At 34.9% G+C, this 24,965-nt stretch overlaps 1 protein-coding gene and 1 non-coding gene across 3 annotated transcripts in view; one reads left to right on the top strand and one right to left on the bottom strand.

Moving 5' to 3' along the window:
* LOC144244769 (uncharacterized) overlaps positions 1-24,965 on the bottom strand; it is a 458,868-nt gene that overhangs the window by 303,687 nt on the left and 130,216 nt on the right. For both annotated transcript variants that reach the window (XR_013339058.1, XM_077780100.1), the window contains exon 2: positions 16,363-16,504. Coding sequence is in view for 1 of the 2 variants with exons in the window: in XM_077780100.1 (XP_077636226.1) it covers positions 16,363-16,504 (142 nt within the window). In the remaining variant the exon portion in view is untranslated. The remainder of the gene's footprint in view (positions 1-16,362; positions 16,505-24,965) is intronic.
* LOC144244775 (U6 spliceosomal RNA) lies at positions 8,584-8,690 on the top strand. The gene has a single exon (XR_013339066.1). It is a non-coding gene; the product is annotated as a U6 spliceosomal RNA (small nuclear RNA).

Genomic DNA, 24,965 nt, shown 5'->3' with positions numbered 1-24,965 from the left:
AAATTTGAAGTATATAATACAGTATTGTTGAGTTTAATCATAATGCTGTGCTTTTGATGTGCAGAACTTATTAACCTTCTAGCTAAAACTTTGTACTCTTTGACCCACATCTCCATTCCCCTATCTAACCTCCAGACTGATAATCACCATTCTACTCTTTTTTTTTTTTACAAGTTTTCTTTTTTAGATTCCATAAAATAGAGTATTTGAGTGATATCATACAGTATTTGTATTTCTCTGTCAGTATTATCTCCTTAGCATAATGCCCTTTTTATGCTCATGGATGATCCATCCGGTTTTTGTTATTGTTGTTTCTTTTTTTTTTNATTCCAAGTAATATAAATAATTAGATTACTTCTCTGTCAACCTATTATGGGTTTTTTTCTTATTGTTGTTCGTAATAATTTATTTTTTTCTCCTATGCATGGTTATTCCTTTTAATAGAATCTAGAAATTGGGAAGTAGAATAATGTAGAGTTTGGCTAATATCTCCTTCCAACATAGATTGACAATCTCCTTGGCTAGGGAGGTCTAACAGGGATTAATCTTTTTAATCAGACACTGAGCTTACTCAAGTCCTACTTGCAATGGTTGTAAAGAGCCCTATAATCTTTTAAACTGAGAGCCTCTGGTGAATGATTACTTACAAATGTGATCTTTGTCTCTTCAAAATTAGAAGACTCTTGACAATACTGATATACTTTTCCAAGAGCTCTAGCATAACTTTTTAGCATACTGCCCCAGGCTGACTTGGAATACAAGAAACCATCCTAAGGAAAATAGTTGTCTGAGTAGGCGACTCACATCTTCTACCTTTTCTTCATATCTGGATCTTAGTGACTCAAGAATATGATTTTAGTCCCTCTATCCCCAAGGGATTTGGGTTTCTACTTCACATTTCTACTTCACATTTCTACTTCACAGGGTTAGCCTAAGTATGGATTCTTTGACAAGTTCTTTTACTCCATATCTAACTACCATGAACAAATAAGCAGTTGTAAATTATGGATTCCTCTTTCTGGAATTTTGTTCCCTCAAGTCCTGATCACTTTACCAGTTCTCCTCAAAGCTTACAGATATAGATATGGATATAAATATAGATACAGATAGATATAGCTCTTTGTATTTTATCAGGCTTTCCTAGTTGCTCTCATCGAGATTAATAATAATCAGTCTCAAACTACTACATCAAATCTGTAAGCAAATAGTCTTGAATGATAGTTTTTTTAAAAAAGTGATCAGATACAACTTGGAAGTGTTATTTAATGTTTTAATAATCTATTCACTATATAAAATGAAGACTGAAATCAATGTATCCTATCATCATGAAGTATACATTCCAAAATGTATATTTAGTAGGCAAGGGGAAATCTCTAAGATTCAAGAAATTAAGAAATAAGTTTTACAAAAAGGATTGACAAGGGGAATTAAATGTAGTAGTGGGGAAAATTAAGAAATAAGATAACCATATATGACAAAAATATTCTGATATTTGGTTTTAAAAATTCTTAGTAAAAAACAAATAAATGAAGCACATTGACCATATGACAGATATTTTGTTTTCTTTTTAACATATGGCACATATAATACAGGTCCACACTTTTCTAAGTGATTTTTATCTGAGAGCATGTAAACATTTTAATTTATTTTTATCTCTCAGTCATTGGAGAGTAAAGTACCTCTCATTAACATACCATTTCAGTATCCTAACTATAATATTGAGATAGGGAAGATGAAGATATTCTATTTCAGAAAGAATCCATCTCTGCTGTTTTCTCTGCTAAGTGCTCTTTACTCATGTTCTATATTTCACCTTGCAACTGAGTAAAACAAAGAAACTCTGTCCCCACTCCAACGGAGAAAGCAAGAAAGTTAATCATTATCTGAGTTTTGTCTTTGGTCCCCATAAACCTGCAAACATCTAAGAAAAATCAGATCCTGACAACAGTTTAGGACAACAATTTCGAACAAAACTTGACACTGGTATCAATACTCCCTACCTTCAGTCATTTATAGAATTACACCTACTGTTCATTTAACACTGCCTTCGATTGGACCCTCTCCTGGATTCCTGAAGGAACACGCAGCCTGGAATTCCTTTCCAGTATAAACCCTTCATCCTAAGTGATGAAGAGATTCACTTCTCCTTTTCTGAATCTCCCAGACACTTCGTCTGCTATACTCTATTACTATGCTATTCAACAAACTGCTTGCACTTCCTCCTGGCTTGCATTTAACTATGATCCGGGGTGAAGCCATGGACCCTCTTGGCTGGTCCAGCAACAGCCTCTCTGAGTCTTTGGACCAAGTCGGCTTGCATCAGTATGACTGAGTGAAACAGAATTTATTCTAGTTTGCATAGAATTATGACTAATTAAAACTGGATGAGAAATAACAACAAAAAGTGGAGCTCAGTTTGAGAAATGGGTATACTTTGTTCCTGTTTCTGGTATATTTGGGTCTACAGAGGAGGAAAGTAAATTGATGGGAAACAAAGTTAATGCAATATCTAGTGACAGCTAAGTATATACTGTTTAAGCCAATGCCACAACAAAAGACAAGGATGAGGTATTTGAAATATGCAAAATTTAAATAAGCAAGTTGCAAAGGATTTAGAAGTTACAATTTGTGTAGTTATATAAATGACTGATACTTAAAAGCAGCAGATGCTTATAATTTGATCTTGTTTTACAACCAGTAGAATCGGGACTAATAAGACATATCTCATTGTCTTTATGGAATTTAAAAAAGAAGAAAAAAATTTGTAAGTACTTCATGGGGACACTGAAATATATTCACTACAAATGTTATTTTTGCCAAGTATCTTTCATAAAATTTTGAAGACTTTCTAAAAGCAGAATAGTGTATGGTAAAATGATCAGAATATAAGAATTCTAAAATATTCAAAATGCTGATCATGGTACATAATAGTTTATTTCAACAATGCACAGCATGCTTTGGCAACAGACAAGGAGATAAAGATTAATTTAAATATTTAGGTTGTATCTGAAATTATTTAAAACACATGCTCCAGCACCTCAAGCCACAGGATGATCAATCCTGCATGGATTTTTACAGCTAATAAATTGCTCTTGTTTATAACGAGATATAAATAAACCTGACATAAGGCAAAATTGGGAAAATTGATGAAACTAGGTCAATTTTACATTATAAGCCCTTGGAAAATGAGGTAATGTTGGGGAAAAAAAACCTACAAATCATTTCCTTTAGAGCTGCATTAACTGACTATACTGCTAAAAGGAAATACAAAAAAACAAAATGTCCTTGCATGCTTTTTTTTCTATTTACTATAAGTGAAGTTTTTAATGAGAGGCAGCGTAGAAATGAAGTGACATGACAGTATAGAGCATTTGGTGACCGCCAGCAGGACACATCTTCCTATCCTTAAATTTCCGAATGCATTTAGAGCAAGTCATCGTTTGTTAAGATTCCAAGCATTCCTCAGACCCCTGAAATATGTCTATGACAGTAGAAAGCTCTGGCTTTTCTACATCCTGGCCTACCACACATAACTCTAAGGATATCTTATCTGTACACTCTAACACGATTTTTTTGGCAGTCTTTATTATCCATTATTTTCCTCTTGCTGCAAGTAACAATAACTGACTCTGACAAATCAAAAAGTAATATTAGAGTTTAACAAACAGTGGACTAGCCCAAAGATAGACTATAAGAAACAAAAATCAGTGTAAGTGATGACCAGCAAGTACTTGAGTCCCAAAGTGAAGAAAATGGCCAAATACTTTTCATTTCATATACTTTTACCTAACAAAAAGTATTTTACAAATATTTAAAAACATATGCACATTTTATGAATGGATTTAAGTGTATATAACTTACAAATAAATATTCATGTATATGGAGTATGTTGTCACAATTTCTTTGCTGATAGGAAAGCACAGGTTTACCATTAGAAAGACTGGCGCTAAGGCACCGGCATCAGGTGAATGAACACCACTATAATACACTGGCAAGTGTCTGTGGTCAGGATTCACACTCCTAAGAAAGAACCCTTGAATACATGTCGATTACTATGATGGGAAACTGGCATGAGATGGGATTTTCTGACACCAGAAAGAAAAGAAATTTACTAAGCAAAAGAATGAATACCTCTTAAAAGGAGATAATTTACAGTGAAACAATGAGTTGTCATGCACCAATTAATATTCTACTGGTAGAGCTAAATTTCTACTAGTAGAAATGCTAGTAGAAACAGAAGACATACTTATAATTGAAGGCTAACATAACTCAATAAGGGAAAAATAAGCAAGACTAAACAGAGAACTTACATTTTTTTTGCCATTGCCTGTGGCATTAAAAAAATAAATGAAAGAACCACAGAAATATCTAACTCAATTTTACCAATATTTACTGGGTAGGTTTTATATACCAGGCACTCTATTAAGTAAAGGTAATATGATGCTAAATAAGACATTTGTTAATAATACAAAAGATAAGATATCTGGTAGGAGGCTGGCATTATTTGTGTGTATGAGTGTGTGTGTACATACAAATATCATCCTCCTTTTTGTGTGAGTGTATGTGTATGTATAAACACACAGTCAATAATATACACTCAATATACAGTCTCTCTCCATATATATATACATACACACAAATATATACATATATGCATATGTATATTCTTTGTGTCTTTATTTTTGTATATTAGTTATCCTTGGAAACTTGTAGATTCGAACTTGGGATCAGGTCTACAGACATCTTTTTGTCATTGAAATGTCACTTAGTCACAGAATTATCTATGGCATCACGGAAAATAATTCATCCTTATTCATGCTATACATTCTTTCAGGCTCTAAAACCTACCATTCCTATTTAGCATTTTAAACTCACACTCTTAATTTTGTGGCACACCAGTGGTGTCCCTGGTAGGTGGATAGAATTTGGCAAATTTCATAATGGCTCTTCAAGTCTCACTTATTAAGTGTTTTGAAGTGTCTGAAATAATTAGATATATTAAATTTGTAATTGTAATCTGAAGTGTCATGAGAATTTAATGACATTTTTAAATGGTGTTAGATGGTTAGGAAAATTCAATCTATCAAATTTAAAAGATAATTGAACATAAACCAAAGAACAAGTAAACACTTCAGTGTTTTTAATTCTATCAAAAAACTTATTTCTTTGTAGACCTATTTTAGCCCCCAACTGGGTGATGGGATTTTCAAGCACTTGCATTGGCTTGCATCCAACATGCCCTATGCACAGTGTTGCAGAATGTACCATCTGGAAAGGTGTCAGCTGACAATACTGTGTGCCACTTCTTGAGGAGTCTGGTTACCCAAGTAGCCAAGGTAGTTCCCCATGACTTTGAGACCATGCTCAACAGCAACATCAATGACCCCCTGATGGTAACCTACCTGGCCAGTCTCAAACAGTAACAGATTGCCTGCAGGGAGAAACTTATAAACCTGTGAATGGGCCGCAAGCAGAACTCCTGCCAGTCTGGGGCACCCTAGGACTCAGAATGGAGTGACCTAAAATGGTTTCTTTGTGCTTTGAGTCACACTGAGTCAGTCAACTGCTTGTGACTCTTAATAAATATAGCCTGCCTACTCTCCACAATAGCNAAAAAAAAAAAAAAAAAGAAAAAAAGAAAGAACAAAGCTGACGGGAGTACTGGGTAGTGACCTAGAATCATTCACTAGGTAAAGGACTGTCTCAACTTACATTGTGTGATCAAATTTATGTCTCAGCCAAATTAAAAATGACTGATGACAGAAAAAAAAATTAAAAAAAAAAAAATAAATAAATATACCCTGCCATTTGTGAATAAATAGGCTAATAAATAAATAGATAGATAGATAAAATGAGATTTGCAGATGGAGTATAAGGCTTAAGACATACTATCTATTAGTTATAAGTATGATAAATTAATTATTAAAATACAAATAAGCAGAAACATTATTTACTTCCGTAATAAGCACCATAAATATTTTTAAATATTTATGCAGAAGACCATGAGAGTATCTTAATATCCAAGAAATAATAGTGTAACTGAGCTAGGAATGTATATAATAGAGCATGTTTCTATTGTTTTGTCCCAATACTGAGGTCATATCCAGCATATGGTCATCTATCTCAAAACAGACATTGAGACGTTACTAAAGATCTCCTAGGGACATAGAATAGAGCCTTTTAATAGCATAAACCAAAGCAGAAATTGAATTTACTACCCATTATATATCTTTTTAAACTCTCAATGTCTTATTTTTTCCAACCCATAACATTTCTCCTCTCTTTCCAACAGACTATAAATTTTCACTCATATCAGGAAAATGTAATGTTCCCCTTTGTTTAAGATAATCTCTCTTTCAAAACTATAGCAGTGCCTGACAGGACACTGAATAACTATTTTTTATTAAACATGGCCTTAGGAGAGACTTGTTCTCATGTCATTATGCTGATCAAAGCATTTACTTCACAAAACAACTTTTCCTGTGGGGAGGGAGGATTTCGCAGCTGATAAAAAAGGACTTTTCTATATCAGGAAAGTTTGAGCACCGACCTCCACAGAATGATCAGCCTGAATGTCAGGTTTCGATAAGATGTCACATGCTTCGATGTGAGAAATATTTGCTTTCATGCCAAATATAAGCCTAGAATGCTTTGAATTAGTTCTGTGAAATACATGTTAAGTTGATAGTAGCTATTAGATATCACATTGTTTGAAATAGGAGCTTTTGAGGAATCTAGAGAATAATGTTGAATTTCAGAATAAGTCATGCCATTTGCAACAATGTGGATGGAACTAGAATGTATTATGCTAACCCCGAAATAAGTCAGTCAGAGAAAGATAAATATTGTATGATTTCACTCATATGTGAAATTTAAGAAACAAAACACATGAATATAGGGGAAGGGAAGGAAAATTAAGGTAAAAACTGAGAGAGAGGGAAACCATGAGACTCTTAAATACAGAGAACAAACTGAGGGTTGCTGGAGGGGTGTTGGGTGGCGTGATGGCCTAATGGGTGAGGGGCACTTCTGGGATGAAACCTGGATATCATATGTAAGTAATGATTCACTAAACTCTACTCCTGAAACCATTATTACATTCTATATCAATTAACTTGGATTTAAATCAAAAAAAGAAAAAAAAAGAGAGGCCACAAACAGTAGCCACCAATAAAAGTACATTTTGTTTACCACCTACAGATGGTCTGAAGTACATTTGTTTGAAAAGTGAATGGTGTGAAGTCTAAATGAAGCATCACTGGTCAGAAATGACCTGTAGTATAGATTTTGGTTAGTAGGTTTTTAGATAATGAAAGCTACATAAACCCAAATTATATGATACGATAGAAAAGTGCTTAAGAAAATAAGACAGGGGCACCTGGGTGGCTTAGTCGGTTAAGCGTCCGACTTTCGCTTAGGTCATGATCCCGCGGTTCGTGGGTTCAAGCCCCGCGTCGGGCTCTGTGCTGACTGCCAGCTCAGAGCCTGGAGCCTGTTTCAGAGTCTGTGACTCCCTCTCTCTCTGACCCTCCCCTGCTCATGCTGTCTCTCTCTCTCTCTCTCCTAGAAATAAATAAAATATTAAAAAAAAAAAAGAAAATAAGACACTAATATATGTAGCATGATAACACTATTTAATGCCTCTACACTTCTCCAAGCCCAAAAGTATTTATAAATATATTCACAAATAGTTTATAGTTTATTAGCAGCTTATAAACAAATATATGTGTGCTTAATGCAACAGATTGTATGTATAATGTAACAGATTAAAAATAAATGACAGAAACAGGTTGAAGGGAAAATAATACCAGAGAAAGTAAAACACAGAAAATGTAAATCCATAAAAGGCATGGAAATTCTATCATCTAATGAAAAATAAGAATGATTTAAATTAGTATTTTCCGGGGCGCCTGGGTGCNAAAAAGAATTCCTTAATGAGTCATTTGCATAAAAACAATTGGGGCAAGTCATAGGAACAGATTTTATAAAGGGGCAAATAATGTTATACAAATATTTAGATCATCGATGGTACGGCTTGATTCAGGGTTAGTATCAGGAGAAAGAAGGAAACTGTGTTTACAACTCTGTTTAGAATCAACACCACATTATGTCTCTTAAATAATAAAAATAATAATAATAAATTAAAGGCAATAAACCAGACTATAGACAACAATGTGTTTGAGTATTTACGTGGCAGCATATAGAGTGTTCTACTCTGAGTTTGTAACTGCCTGGTGTAACTAAGATAAAGCAAATATCTTTATGAAATAATCTGCTCTCCTTGAGTGTACATCATAAAACACCAGATGTACTGATAATTTATAAAAATGATTTTTTAAATAATTAATGCATAATTTTTATGGCAGTAATTGATAATTTAGCTAATTATAAATTATACATCTCAAATCCTATCATCTGTATGTAAGCATATTAGGCAGCATAGGGGGTACATAAAATCCCAGCCTGGATGCTATGGTCCCAGTCTCACCACTTATGAGCATAATGACATTCTAACACATGGATTGTTCTCACTGTCTTAGTTCCTTTTTCTGTAATATTATTTCTTTTATTTTTAAAATTCTTGTGCTCACTTCGGCAGCACATATACCAAAACTGGAACTATGCAAAGAAGATCAGCATGGCCCCTGCGCAAGGATGACATGCAAATTCATGAAGCGTTCCATATTTAAAAAATAATAATAATAAAATAAATTAAAATAAAATTCTTATAAAAAATCAAAGGTTTATTATAGTGATTACATCAATCAATGTTTGTAAAGCTATTGGAATAATATGTAACTCACAGTAGGCATTTTGTTAATGTTAGTTATTATCTAAAGATGATATTAGATTCATGAAGAATATGCTTATTTTATCCCCAAAGTATCTTCATTACTTCACGAAACAAATCTAATTGTTTTACTAAGTTAGTAATAAAGAAACAAGTACAAAAATATAAAAAACAATTCATCTTAACAATGTTTTAAGGGCACATAAAACTATTCCTATTTTAAAATATATTTTTGAGCAATATTCATTAAAATCTGATAAATGGTTATAACCAGAGACAGGAATTTGAATGAGTTCAGGGATAATAGTTTTTTCACATTCTAGCATATACTTCAAAAAAGTATTTTATTTTTCATTATTTCAACTATATTTTGTGTCTTTTCCTACAGTTTTCCTAGTCAAAATTATAATGTGTGTGTGTGTGTGTGTGTGTGTGTTTGGAGAGAGACAGACTATCAAATATTAGGAAATAGATATTAGGAAAACTATAATTAAAGTGAGACAACACCAATTGTTCTGTCTTTAAGTCATAAACTCAATTATGTAAAACTAAGATGCTTTGCAGCAATTTTCTTTCTCTTTATACACACACACACACACACACACACACATGCACACAAACATATATACCATAACTACAGTAGTTCTATTTGGGTCTACAGTCAGTGCTTCATTCCATTAACGTCTTTATTTGCTAAACTCAGGAATTTTTGCCAGGAGTTAACTCAATTCTTTTAAAAGTATGGCTCCATAATCCAAACAAGTATTAGAAGGAAGGTTTTTCTGGTTGATAATGTGTTCAGGTGCCGCTCTTCCACAAATAGCACTGACTATATAATCTGGCTTTCAATCACTGGGGCAGCATCAGCATGGAATCATTCCCTGAAGGAAGTTTGCATTTCGTTCTGTCCCTGAAAGCGTATCGCACAGATAGGCTGAATAATGTTTATCTCCAAGGAAGCTCACAATTAAAATGATTAAGTGACACGCTCAATGTCTTACCAACATTGGAGTCAGGAAGGGAAGGCAGATATTCTGAAATCTAGTTCAGAATTGAAGGTCACTGTGTCATAATGGCTGTTTCTATGCAAGTGAGAAATAGTTATTTTCTCATTCATACTTTCAGAATTTCTCAGTGTTAACAAGAAAGCCACAGGCCCAAAATGGAACCACTTATGTCACTGAATGCCCCACAACAGCAAACCAAGACTTAATACCTAATCTAACTGTAGTTTCAACCCTCCCATCCCCCGCTGCCCACCTACCTACCACCTTCATAAAGGTATTCTTTAAACAGTCAAAACAGGCAGCACCAGGAAATTTACTGGTAGACCCCGTCTGGTCCCCCTTAGGAAGGTGACCTTGCCTAAAACAATGCATCCTTTGCTAATAGTTTCCTCTTTTCTTTTTCTCTGTCTTTAAAAACCTTTCTGCAGCTTGATGGAATTCCTTTCTATATGCCGAATAGGATGCCGGCCAATTCATGAATCTTTTAATAAAGCCAATTTGGGGGCACCTGGGTGGCTTAGTCAGTTAAGTGGTTGAGTGTCTGATTGCGGCTCAGGTCATGATCTCACAGTCCCTGAGTTCAAACCCTCCGTCAGCTGTGCAGACAGCTCAGGGCCTGGAGCCTGCTTCCCATTCTGTGTCTCCCTCTCTCTACCCCTCCCCAATAGTGCTCTGTCTCTCTCAAAAATAAAATAAAAACATAACAAATTAAAAAAAAAATAAAGCCAACTTGGTGTTTTAAATTACTGGAATTTAAAATTTGCATTTTTTAACAGATTTAGTGGCAGATTTAATAACTGAGATGGCTTCAGAGCCAGTGAGAAACAGGCAGGATATCTGCAAATTCCCTTTTGAGTTCATCGTTTTTCTCACCATTTCCAAAGGCTGTGAGGTTAGTTCTCCCCATTTTGAGCTCTGCTTTCTTCGTGTTGTGCTAAAGATCTCAGATCTATGGCTTTCCACTCCAAGTTTAATAGATCATTCTAGGATGACTGGAGGTTCTAATAGAATGCCAGTCAGCCTTTGGCTCAGTCTGCAATTCCACATCGGAATCCTTTCCTGATTCCAGTCCAAAGTCCCCACTGGTTAGCATTTACTGGCCTAGTCTTTCCACAGTTCCTCTCAGTCATCTCCAACGGAATCTGCTGGTTTTGTCCACACTGGGGAGTGCCGATGGTACACACAGGACCTTGTGTTGGCCAGCCCATGGTAATGCTAAACACTAGCCCTTGATTCTGTTCTCCAATTCCATGTGGGGAACCTCTGGTGGCAATTGTAGTTCTCCATTTATTTTGAATTAGTGTATAGTCCCCATTCTTTGAGGTCTGCTGCTTTAGTCCTTTCCCCAGTCTCTAGTTCTTTGGTTACTGCTACTTAATTAGTTACTGTTGGTTTCAGTTAATGTAGACATGAGGTAAAGCCAAACTGCTTGCTAAAGGGGATCTCAAATGCCAAAAAGCTGCAAAACTTGGTGGACATAGGTTGAATATTTAAGAGCTGTTAGAGTGCACACCACCCACATCAAAGACTCCCATGTTAAGATAAGTTGATCAAGAACTGGGTAAGATTGATACTAAGTCACCCACCAACCTCAAGAGAATTTCTGTATGATAAGCTGCCAGAGGCCGGTTCCAGCAGGCTGGGGCAGTCCCTGAAGGATGGACAGTGTCAGCGATAGAATGAGAGAGCCTCGAGATTCTTTCTGGTCGCCAGGCAGGCATCTCTGCTCTGACTGGGGCTCAACTTTATAATTAAGTGTTTGGGGGATGGCACAGAAGTGGCATTTGCCTTAGACAATGATTTCTGATGACAAACTTCTTTGATATGTAAGAATTTCCCAGAACATAGATTTGTAGAAGACTCCTGCATAACCTTTATCAATAGTGATTGAGGTAGGGGATTTAGATGCTTATCCTATGGGGAAGGAAGGTACCTTTAGCATACAAGACAATGTTTTTACCATAAAAATGGTGAAGTTAGTTCTTTGTGGGCAGGGGTCAATAGCTTGTTTGTTTAAGGTGAAGAATCAAAAAAACAGGTCTTTCAGGAAACACAACGTTTGCTCCCATAATCACAAAAGAAGAAATTCCTACAATAGGTTCCTTCACAGGCAGCAATCAGCATATTCAAGGCCAGAATAAGTCACTCCAAATACTGATCACAAATGCCTTGGGAGGGCCGCTGCTCCAAGCAGTACCAATTGGGTGGGGGTGGATATCTGTCCTTAACTCTAAATTAGGCTCTTTGTCTCAGGGCCAGACTCAATTGTAACTCTTGTGTTCTTAGCCCCCTTTATTACCTAAGTCTTGGATCTGCAAGGCTCATAGGAAGAGCCTTTTGACAATCATCCACAGTGCTTTCATCTGAAGTCTCTTTTGAAAAGGCAAGAATATGCTTTTCCTTATGAGCAATCTGTATGGAGAATATCGGTCTGATCTGGAATATTGTGAGGCCTGGTCAATACCCGAAGCCTCATTTCCAACATGAGCCAGTAGTAGAAGACGGAGATACCAGTTTTTGTTTCTCATAGCAGGAGCTGTGCAAACGCTGCCATTTCCTTGCTTTGACTTTAATTCAGTGAGGCCGGTACGGCTCCCAGCAATAAGCTACACCATGAAACAGCACATAACCCCTACTCTGCAGCACATCATTCTTAGATATTAATCTGGCACCAAAGAAACACAAAGGTTTAGCTAAAAAAAATAAGTAATAATAAAAATGGGAAACATTATAAAGGGTCAAGTATACCACCCTCCAATATACATGCTTACCTTATATCTAAAAATTATTGCCTCAGACGCAATAAATATCTACAGTAGTGGCATAATTTTATTCAGCTTATTTTGTTTCCTAAAAGAATTTGGCTTGGTAACATTATGTTGGGGGCCCTAAAACAAGGCGGGACAGGAATATCAGTTGCACCCCATTTGTGGCTAGAGGTGGCTGGAGAGAAATGTGAGTTCAACTCCCACTGGCGCTCAGGCCACCAAAGTGCTGCCAACCCTCAGTGGAATTATAACCTAAAATCACAATGGCCATTATGAGGAACATTCCTATTAGATAAGGTCACTTAAGAAGTGCACTTAAAAGAAAGATTTCAAAATTCCAAAAATAGCTTTATTAAAAGTTTTGTCACAAAAATCTGATAAAAAATGAAAAAGACACAAAAGTTACCTAATACAAAAGACTTATGAAAGTTTTACCGCTTCCCTCTATCCCCCTTTATCAGAATCCTCATTCTGCTTCTCTTCTATCTAAATTGCTTTTACAGGACTGTAAACAAAAGTCCAGAGACTCTGAGGGATTATCCGGTGAAAGCTATGTCACTNTATGCTGGGGCAATTTTGATTGGAATTGCGTTGAATGTGTAGATAGCTTTGGGTAGTAATGACATTTTAACTATATTTATTCTTCCTATCCATGAGCATGGGATGTTTTTCTATTTATTTGTGTCTTCTTCAATTTCCTCATAAGTTTTTTGTAGTTTTCATCATACAGATCTTTTGTATCCTTGGTTAGGTCTATTCCTAGGTATTTTATGGTTTTTTGCTATGTCACTCCTTTAAACAGCCAATGGAACACTAAGGTGTGCCTGGGTGACTCAGTGGTTAAGTGTCAGAGTTCAGCTCAGCTAGAGATCTTTAGTGATCATGAGCCCAGCATCTGTGCAGACTGCTCAGAGCCTGGAGCCTGCTTCAGATTCTGTGTCTCCTCTCTCTACCCCTCCCCTGCTCGCAGGGGAGTGTGTGAGTGTGTGTGTGTGTGTGTGTGTGTGTGTGTGTCTGTGTGTGTGTTTCTCTCTCTCTCAAAAATAAAATAAAGATTAAAAAATTAAATCAAACAAACAAACAACCACAACAAACTTGCCAAATTCTAGTGTATCAGAGCAACACTCTCAATTTTAAACCCCAATCAAAATCTCAGGACACGAATCCTAAGAAAAAATTATGAAAGCTGGCTAAGACCTTGTCCTTTAAGTTAAATGTACTCAGAGGGAAAGAAAAACATTCTAATACAGGTGGATGGGTCTGTTAGTTCTTCAACCCCCAGGCTATAACCCAATTCTTTGGGGAATTAAAAGCTATTGTCCTCATTTTATAAATCTTTACAAAACCAGAAATGCAGCTCTAGAGGCAATTCAAAGTTTACCTATTGCTTTTACCAATCCCAGAACTTCCCCCCATTTACCTCTAATTTTTAACTATTGTCTTGTTAACTATTGGCCTTAGGAATTCAAATTCCTTATTGCATTCTTTCCCTGTGCCTTTCAGATAAAATGACTGGAGATTAAAAGTACAAACCTCAGGGAGTTAATTCTTATCAGAAGTAGAACTAAAAGGGTAGAGGTCATTTGAAAATTAGACAAATAAAAAATCATGTGTATTTTCCACAAAAACTAGTAGAAAAAAAAAAACAGCCATCTGCGCAGGTAATCTTAATGTGCCAGGAAAACAGTTTGGATCCAAATGTTCTTTTATAAACTAGTGGGTTTTTCATAACCATGTCTGTCTCATGACTAAAAATTTTAAAACAATAACTATAAGGCCTCCCTTCATACATGTGTGCCTATATAGATGTGTGGCATTTTCTACCCACAAATGGTATTTCAAAAGAACTTTTTTTAAAAAAAGAAAGAGGTATATTTAATTGGCTTAAATTGGCTTCTTTTTTCTTAAATATTTTTTATTTATTTCTAGGAAAGAGAGAGAGAGACAGCGTGAGCAGGGGAGGGTCAGAGAGAGAGGGAGTCACAGACTGAAACAGGCTCCAGGCTCTGAGCTGGCAGTCAGCACAGAGCCCGACGCGGGGTTCGAACCCCCGAACCGCGAGGTCATGACCTAAGCGAAAGTCGAACGCTTAACCGACTAAGCCACCCAGGCGCCACTTAAATTGGCTTTTTAAAAATTTTCAATATTGAAGGGCACTTTGTCAGGACATCTCTTTCTTTGTGAGGAAGACTTTTTTTTCGTTTATATTTTCAGGGATTCAGAGTATTAAAAAGAAACCACAGGTGCAAAATGGAATCACTATGTCACTTAAGGCTCCACATCAGTAAACTTAAACTTAAGATTTAATACCTAACCTAACTGCAGTTTCCACCCCCCCATCCCCTGCTCCCCCAGGAATGTATTCCTTAACCATCAACATGGAATTTCTTAGGAAGTTTACTAGTAGACCTTTTCTGGTCCCGTTAGGAAGATGACCTTGCCTAAAACAATGCATTCCTTGTTAATAATCTCCTCTTTTCTGTTTCCTGTCTTTAAAAAACCTTTCCTCTTCTGCAGCTTGTGAAGAGCCAAAAATTAAGTAAGGATTCTAAAAGGTCATGATTGGGTCCCACCAAAAGTAATGAACACCTCACAGACACTGAATGGTCGAAGCTGTAATTGTAATTGGTGCTTATGTGATGATGCTACATGTACTGTAACACCCCCATCCCTTACTCCTTAAAAACCCTGTTCGCTATTGTTCTTGGCTTCACCTTGCTGCCATGACACCAGCAGGCTGGGTGAGCCCCTGCTCAAGCTTGTAATAAAGACCCTTTTGCACTTGCATCGGTGCCGGCTCCTTGGAGTGAGGGGCCTAGACAAACTAAACCAAAAACTCAACCAGCTTTTCTGCTTCTGTACAAGTGCTTGCACTACGGGAAACTAAAACCTAACTAGCTCCTTCCGCTTCTGTACCATTGCTTAAGGCTGAGTTTCAGCTTTCCCGAAACTATCAGGCAGTTACACATTGCCCAAGGCAGGAGAAACCACCCTTGCAACACCCAATCAGGAAAGGCCAGCGACCACCCTCCACATTACTGAGGGAGAGGCCTGGAGATAGAAACTATAGATAGGACCCTGTTACCTAATGTTAAAGTTAACCTGTTAGTCGCCGAACAAGACCCTAGGCTCGCTCTGTGATTGGTTGAATTCAAAGGTATCCTAAATGTTGTAATTGGATCCCGCCAAAAACCTGATGGCGGGAACCAATCAAATGTGGTATATGTTCATATTTAAATATCAACCAATGACAAACCTATAACCATAGAGATCCCCTGTCCCTCCCCACGACTTGTTTACTCCTGTCTATAAAAAGGCTGCAAAGACTTTGTTCGGGGCCTCTCAGCGTCACCGGCGACGAGTGCGCGGAGGTCCAGGTTCGAACCTGCAAATAAACGACCCTTGCCGATTGGCTTTGACTCTGGTCTCTGGTGGTCTGTTTTTGGGGTCTCTCGAACTCTGGGCGTTTCACTTGATGGAGCGCCTTACTATTTGCAAGATAGGATGATGCCCAATTCATAGATCATTCATTAAAGCCAATTTGATCTTTCAAATTGCTTAGCTGAGTTTTTGTTGTTTAATACAAGTAGAAGTGTTTGAATTAGAAAAAATATCTATAGCTTATACGTATGTTTTTGTTTTTTGGGGTTTGGGGGAAGAATTTCTCATTACCTAGACCTTTTATAAAGAACATTCTCAGATGTAGAAATCATTTTCTGTCAAGTTATTATTGCCAATCTGAGAAACTAGAATAAGAAAAAAAATGTATTATTTAAATAAAGAAAACTAGGGGTACCTGGGTGGCTTAATTGGTTGAGCCTCTGGTCGTGATCTCATGGTCTTGGGATTGAGTCCCATATTGGTCTGCACTGGGTGTGGAGCCTGCTTACAATTCTCTCTCCTTTTCACTATGCCCCTCCCCTGCTTGTGCTCTCTCTCTGTCAAAAAAAGAAAAAAGAAAGAAAGAAAAAAAAGTCATTTGGAGACTTTGCTATGTTTTGAAATAAAATATCATAGCAGAATTCATCACTTACAGATAACAGATTTTACACCTTGTTAAAGTTTTTATTCACAATTAGTTTCTACATTGTTTAATGTATTGAGGTATCATGAAAAAGTAGATGTTTGTTCAGAGATTCATGTAATAATCTTTACAAGGGATGTCAGCCAAATTCAGAATTTTCTAATATTTTGACACCAAGCAAAAACTCTGTAAAAGGAATCTAACACAGAAAGAAAACCCACTTCTGGAGAATAATTATTTCTATTCCTTGATTTTACTTTATTGAAGCAGGACAGTAACATTCTATAATATTTATTTGGAAGTATCAGAAAATATGTTATCTTTCCACATTTCAGACAGCAATAAGACACGTTTAATTTAGATATTACAAAGATGTATAACGAACACCATGGACTCCAGGTTTTTCATTTATTTATAATGTAGTACAATTCTCAATCCCCTCAGTGTATCTCAACATTCTTTTTTTACCTTTGTCTATAGAGAAGGATGATCGTTTTCTATAATCCTATTCCAGCTCTTTATTTACAAAGAATAAAATGCACAGAACTCTGTCTATCTAACAGAAAAAATTTAATATCTAGTTGTTATTGCTTCTGGTGCTTTTTATTTATTTTCTTTATGCTATAACATTGTTCTTCATGAAATCCCAAAGTCTAAAAATTGAAAATTATGATTTTCAGATTATGTTTTGATATATTACATTTCCTGAATAATATTTCATTTACTAAATTACCTATATTTCAAAATACTAGCAAATTGAACTTATTATGTGCTATCATTTATCTTGTTCTAATTTATTATTTTATTTCCTCCAAAATATGTGATACAGCCTCTGGTCTTTTATATAATATTTTCTTTTGTAATGAGATATTCTTTTGCAATTTTTTGCATCTCACAGTTATAATTATTTTTCAGATAAGAAATGTCTGTAACAGCAACCAATTCTTATTTGAATTTTAATTTCTCTGCTCTTTCAACAATATATTATCATTAATCTGTAATTTTGTTTTCTGTCATCTCTTACTAAAGTGCTAAAATATTTGGCCTAGTGGCCAATATGCTTTCTTAAATGGATATAGAGGCTTACCTCCTGGAGTGATAAAGAGTAAAATAAGGTAACATCAATACTTTAAAATATTTCAATTATGTTCCATTGCTTTTCTATAAAATCCCAAATCATACATTATATAATGTCTCTATCAATCTGGGCATGTTTCTTCATATAGCTGGCTTTACTCCAGAAGTAATTTAATTCTCGCAACTTCCAACAAACAGCCCACAACATTTTTGAGAGCTTTGCTCTTCCCCTGTCCTTAGTATCTTTCCACATCACTGTGTCCCTGTATTGCCAAATTTAGTGGGCATTACTTCCTCAGAAATCTTCTGTGTTAGTTACCTGTTGCTGTAGAGCAAATTATCCTCACACTTATTAGGCTAAAACACCACTAATTTTAACTGCTAGCAATATATTGTGTTGGCAGTTTGAGCTAAAGGCATTGGATACTACTTTTGATAGTCCTCTCTGAAATCACTTGCGAGGCTGCACTCAGATGATGCCTTGGGATTTGAGCCTGATTGTCCAAAATGATCTCACTCATGCTGGAATTGGCACTGGCTGCTGATTTCAGAAACTCAGTTCTCCTCCCTTAGCCTTATATCTTCTAGTATTCTAGACTGTACTGCTTCAAGTGGCGACCTCAAGGTTGTGTTCTAAGAGAGCAAATGTGGAAGACATGAAGATTCTTGAGGTGTAGGTTTTGGAATCATAAAACCCCACTTTTTTTTACACTCTATCGGTCAAGACAAATCATAAGGCCGATACAAGAAGTAAGAAATAGTCTCCATCATTGACAAGAAGAGCAGCCAAATCACATTACAAAGAAGTATGCACAGAATCATTTTTGCAAACAATCCTTATTGTTTCAAACTTACCTACAGTTTTTCTTTATTTTTAAGTTTATTTATTTATTTTGACAGAGAGAGAAAGAGAGAGAGAGAGAACACATAAGTGGGAGAAGAAGGGTGAATTCCAAACAGATTCCACACTCTCAGTGCAATGCCCAATGCAGGGCTTGAACTCACAAACCATGAGATCATGACCTGAGCCAAAACCAAGACTCAGACACTTAACCAACTGAACCACCCCAGTGCCCTACCTGCAGTTTTTCTTTAATAAATGGAATTTAATTTTGCTTCATAACAATTATAAGTCCATTTTTCCATATGTATTTTGGGGACTCTAATAACTAGACTTCATGAAAAAATATATTTATGTATTATATAGCATATTACATATGTATAAGTATATATACATAAAATGTATGTAAAACAATATAATAAAATATATGTAAATGTGAATATAAATATGTTAATATATACAATATATTTTAAATTTATGAATATTCATATAAATGAAGTACATGAATATAGAAATATACAAATATACATGCATATATGTAAGACATATTTAAAATATATTTATTTCCACTTGATAGTCTCAGAGAGATAAGATTTATTTCAAGGTAGATGATATAGAAACTAAAAAACACCAACATAACAGATCAATGAAAATAGGAGTTGTTTTTTTGAAAAGATCAAAAAAATTGATAAATCTCTAGCACGGCTTATAATAAAAAACAAAACACAGACAGAGAACTCAAATAAACAAAATCACAAATGAAAGAGGAGAAATAATAACACCACAGAAATACAAACAATTGTAAAAGAATATTATGACAAATTATATGCCAACATGTTAAACCACATAGAAAAATGGACAAATTCCTATAAATACATAATCAAAACTGAAACAGGAAGAATTAGAAAACTGAACAGACAATAACCAGCAAAGGAACTGAATCAATAATCAAAACCTCCCACCAAAAAAAGTCCAGAATCAGAGGGCTTCACGGGCAAATTCTCCTAAACATTTAAATAAGAGTTAATAACTATTCTTCTCAAACTATTCCAAAAAAATAGAAGAGTTAAGAAAACTTCCAAATTCTGGGGCGCCTGGGTGGCTTAGTCGGTTAAGCGTCCGACTTTCGCTTAGGTCATGATCTCGCGGTTCGCGGGTTCGAGCCCCGCGTCCGGCTCTGTGCTGACTGCCAGCTCAGAGCCTGTAGCCTGTTTCAGAGTCTGTGACTCCCTCTCTCTCTGACCCTCCCCTGCTCACGCTGTCTCTCTCTCTCTGCTAGACATAAATAAAACATTAAAAAAAAAAAAAGAAAATTTCCAAATTCATTCTATGAGGCCAGTATTACCCTGATACCAAAGCCAGAAAAAGACACCAGAAAAAAAGAGAACTACAGGCCAATATTTCTGATGAACATGGATGCAAAACTCCTCAAGCAAATGCTAGTAAACCAAATCCAACAATACTTGGAAAATATCATGTACCAAAATCAAGCGGGATTTATTCCCAGGATGCAACGATGGTTAAATGTTTCCAAATCAATCAACATGATATATCTCAGCAAACTAAAGGCTTTCTATGAAAAACCCACAGGGAGCATCATCCTCAGTGGGGAAAACCTGAGAACTTTTCCCTGAATCAGGAACAACACAAGGCTGTCTACTCTCACCACTTTCATTCTACATAGTACTGGAAGTTCTAGTCACAGCAATCACACAAAAAGAAATAAAAGGCGTCCAAAATGATAAGAGGGAAGTAAAACTTCACTATTGTAGATGACATGATACTCTATATAGGAAATCTAAAAGACTCCACCAAAACACTGCCAGAAGTGATAAATAAATTCAGTAAAGTCACAGGATATAAAATCAATGTACAGAAATCTGTTGCATTTCTATACACTAAGAGACATTAAGAAAAAAAAATCTCACTAACAATTGCACTAAAAATACTAAACTAGTTAAAAATAAACTTAACCAAGGAGGTGAAAGACCTATACTCCAAAAACTATAAAACACTGATAAAATAAGGTGAAGAAATGGAAAGACAAAAAAAAAAAAAAAAAAAACATTCTATGCTTATGGTTTAGAACAACAAATATTGTTAAAAGGTCTATACTACCCAAGCAATCTACAGATTTATGTATTTATTTTTATTTTTTAAATGTTTATTTGTTTATTTTGAGACAGAACAGGGGAGTGGAAGAGAGAGAGTGAGAGAGAATCCCAAGCAACCCCCATGTTGTTAACACAGAGCCTTATGCAGGGCTTAAACCCACAACCAGAAGATCATGACCTGAGCTGAAATCAAGAATGGAATGCTTAAGCAACTGAACCACCCAAGCACCTGGCAATCTATAGGCTTAATGCAATCCTTATCAACATACCAACAGCATTTTCCCCAGAGCTAGAATAAACAATCCTAAAATCTGTGTGGAACCACATAAGACCCTCAATAGCCAAAGCATTCTTGAAAAAGAAAAATAAACCTGGAGGTATCATAATTTTAGACTTCAAGTTATACTACAAAGCTGTAGTAATCAACAAGACAGAATGGTACTGGCACAAAAATAGACATACAGATCAACAAAACAGAACGGAGAACCCAGAAATAAACCCACAAGTATACTGTCAACTAATCTTTGACAAAGGAGGAAAGAATATCAAAAGGGAAAAAAACAGTCTTTTCAACAAATATTGTTGGGAAAACTAGACAGCTACTTACAAAAGAATGAAACTGGACCATTCTCTTTCTCCATACATAAAAATAAAGTCAAATGGATTAAAGACCTACATGTGAGACCTGAATCCATAAAAATCCTATAAGGGAGCATAGGCAGTAACGTCTATGACATCAGCCATAGCAATATTTTCTAGATGTGACTCCTGAGGCAAGGGGAATAAAACCAAAAATAAATGAATGAGACTACATCATAATAAAAAGCTTCTGAACAAGGAAGGAAACAATCAACAAAACTAAAAGGTAACTTATAGAATAGAAGAGGATATTTGCAAATGTAACATCCTATAGGTTAGTATCCAAAACATATAAAAAACTAATATAACTCATACCCCAAAAACAAATAATCCAATTAAAAATGGGCAGAAGATGTGAACAGGCATTTCTCCAAATAAGACATACAAATGGCCAACAGGTATATGAAAAGATGCCCAAGATCACTTATCATCATGGAAATGAAAATCAAAACTACAATGAGGTATCACTTCATGACTATCAGAATAGCTAAAATTAACAACACAAGAAACAAGTGTTGGAAAGAATGTAGAGAAAAAGTATGTATACTTTTTTTTTAGAATGCAAATTGGTGCAGCCATTCTGGAAACCAGTATAAAGATTCCTCAGAAAGTTAAAAATGGAGCTACCCTACCATCCAGGAATTGTACTACTTGGCATTTACCCAAAAATATACAAAAACACTAATTAAAAGGGATACATGAACCACTGTTTATTGCAGTATCATTTACAATAGCCAAATTACTGAAGCACCTCAAGTGTTAACAATAGATGAATGAATATATATATATATGAATGAATATATCTATATATATACAATGGAATATCATTTACCCATAAAAATGAATGATATTTGTCATTTGCAATAACATGAATGGAACTACAGAGAACAACGCTAACTGAATTAAGTCAATGAGATAAAGACAAATACTATATGATTTCACTTATATGTGGAAATTAAGAAACAAAACAAAAGAGCAAAGGAAAAAAAAAGAGAGAGAGAGAGTCAAACTAAGAAACAAACTCTTATCTATAAGAGATCAGACTGGTTACCAGAAGTGAGGTCGGGGTAGGATGGGTGAAAGAGGTGATGGAGATTAAAAAGAACATTTATCATGATGAGCACTGAGTAATGTATAAAATTGTTGAATCACTATATTATATACTTGAAACTAATATAATACCATATGTTAACTCTACTGGAATTTTAAAAACATAGTTAAAAAATTATTCCAAGTACACAGCATTGAGAGCAACGTGTAGTATCATTATATTTGTCTATTCAATATACAGATTTAAAAATAGATGGTATGGAGCACCTGGGTGGCTTAGTCAGTTAAGCGTCCGACTTCGGCTCAGGTCATGATCTCACAGTTCGCGGATTTGAGCCTAATGATGAGCTCTGTGCTGACAGCTCAGAGCCTGAAGCCTGTTTCAGATTCTGTACCACCCTCTCTCTGACCCTCCCCAGCTCACACTGTCTCTCTCTCTCTCTCTCTCTCTCAGAAATAAATAAAAAAAGTTAAAAAAATAAAAATAGATGGTATACTTAAGTGTATTCTTAATTTTGTATATTACGACTTTAAACATGTGTCATTTATTTCTATTTGTGTAGTTAAACAACAACATCCAATTCTTGATTTAAAAGACTTTATTTACTATGATTATAATATTTGCTTTTTGTGTGTGTGTAAGGGGGTGTTTTTTGTGGGTTTTTTTTTTTTTTTGCTTTTTAATATGGTTTGGTAAATCAACCCAATTCCCTGACACTCATTTTATGTAAGCAGTAAAACTTATCATTCTTATTATGAGGGAAATTAGGTTAGTGTTCAAGAAAATGCTTTATGACATCTTTAATAAGTGGAAGATACAGGCTTTTTATAATTCATTGTTAGAGTTTTAGTAATAAAAATATAAAAATATTAAGTATTTACTTAAATTGAAATTTGTGCACTTTTGCATAATGAACATTTAATTTGAATGTAAAAAGCACTATGCAAAGCATAGGAGATTCAGGCCACAATGTCCCTGCTCGCAAAATATCTCCAACTTACTGAATGACTACTATTTTTCTACTTTGTTCTACCTTTTTAAAAGTACTCTATTACATTTCAAGAATGAAAACATCTTGGGCATTCAGTGAAGCAGAGTACATTATAGCTGTGTTGAGCACATCTGGCAGCGAAACCATTAAAATCATTTATAGCCACTGAATCAAACTGTGATAATCAGTCTGCATGCCATTGCCTATTGTATGTTATTTGTGGATTCTTCTGTTAAGAGAATGTGCATTTCTGAGTTGTTTTCCTAAAAGTTCTGTCTGGGATAGAGTGCTATATATTATGTGGACATAGTCTGTATTATCACCAAATGAACAACTGTACTCCTAATTATCTGCCTTTTTACTGAATAATGTTGTTCTGAGAAAGTGGAAGCCATATGACTAGTTTTGACCATTATGTACCACAGAACATAACGAAAGGAATGACTCACTACTATTATATGATACCCTCTGGAAAGTGGAATTTTCTGGTATATTTTAGACAGATGGGTATTACTTTTATCTTCACACTTTTATATCTTAAAAAATTAAAATTACATCTACTCAAACTATTCATGACACCAGAAAATCATTATTATTGACATATTTCTCAGACAAACCATTAGATTTATCTTAATATAAAATGTTTTTATTATTTAATAATATTTTTTGGTATTGGATTTATAAAACATTTATCATTATAAATACAACCTGGCTTTTAAAGTACACCATTTTCCTGTTTGGTTTTTGTTTGGTTGGTTGTTTGTTTTTGTTTTGTTTTGTTTTTTATAGTTCAAAATTTTTCTGTGCAAATATTCAAACTTTAGAAAAGTTACCTAAGAGATACCCCTGGCTAGATATTCCTTTGTTGTAAAGGGCTGTAGGATACTTTTAGCAATACTCCTGGCTTCTACCAATTAGATGTCAATAACACCACTCCTGAATAACTGAAAAGGAAACCCAGGGTACGTTCTGGAGAGATAAAAATATATTCTTTGATTACAGTGGAAGATTTGTCAAAACTCATTGATTTGAACACATCAAATCTATTTATTTATGGGTAATAAATTCTGCTTCAAAAATTACAAAAATCATAAGAATATTCTAAAAACTATATAGCTATATGGGAGTCATATAAATATTAAGGAGAGGGAATTGACAAGATTGAATAACTATTTGGCACTATACTAAAATTAATTCCAAACTGATCAATAGAGTAACAGGAAAATATTTAAACTTAAAAGAAATGTAGAAGTTTGATTTTTATGAACGAAAAAATAAAGGCACAAACCAGAAATTATGAACAGAAAAGTTTGATACTTTTAACCATGTAAAATTTTAAAATTTAGGTTCATCAAATAATTATATAAAGTATAAGCCAGAAAACAAGAGTAATATTTGCAGCTCATAAGTTACTGATAAGTATATAAATAAATTCTAAACAGAAATGTAAAATAAAAAGCAAATTTATAAACAGTCTGATAGAAAAAAAGAGAAAATGATATGAAGACAATTCATATAATAGTAATCTGTACTAATGGACACATAAAAATATATTCAAAAAATATATATTTGTATATATAAAAATTTTAATCTGGAAAACAAATTGAAGCACAGAGAGAAATTATTCTACATTATCTCATTTTTTTAAACTAAAAAATCTGA

The sequence above is a fragment of the Crocuta crocuta genome, unplaced genomic scaffold (assembly GCF_008692635.1).
Source record: "Crocuta crocuta isolate KB4526 unplaced genomic scaffold, BGI_CrCroc_1.0 scaffold188, whole genome shotgun sequence".
Taxonomy (NCBI): domain Eukaryota; kingdom Metazoa; phylum Chordata; class Mammalia; order Carnivora; family Hyaenidae; genus Crocuta; species Crocuta crocuta.
Note: the sequence above shows the minus strand (reverse complement) of the source record. Positions and strands in the feature narration are given on the sequence as shown.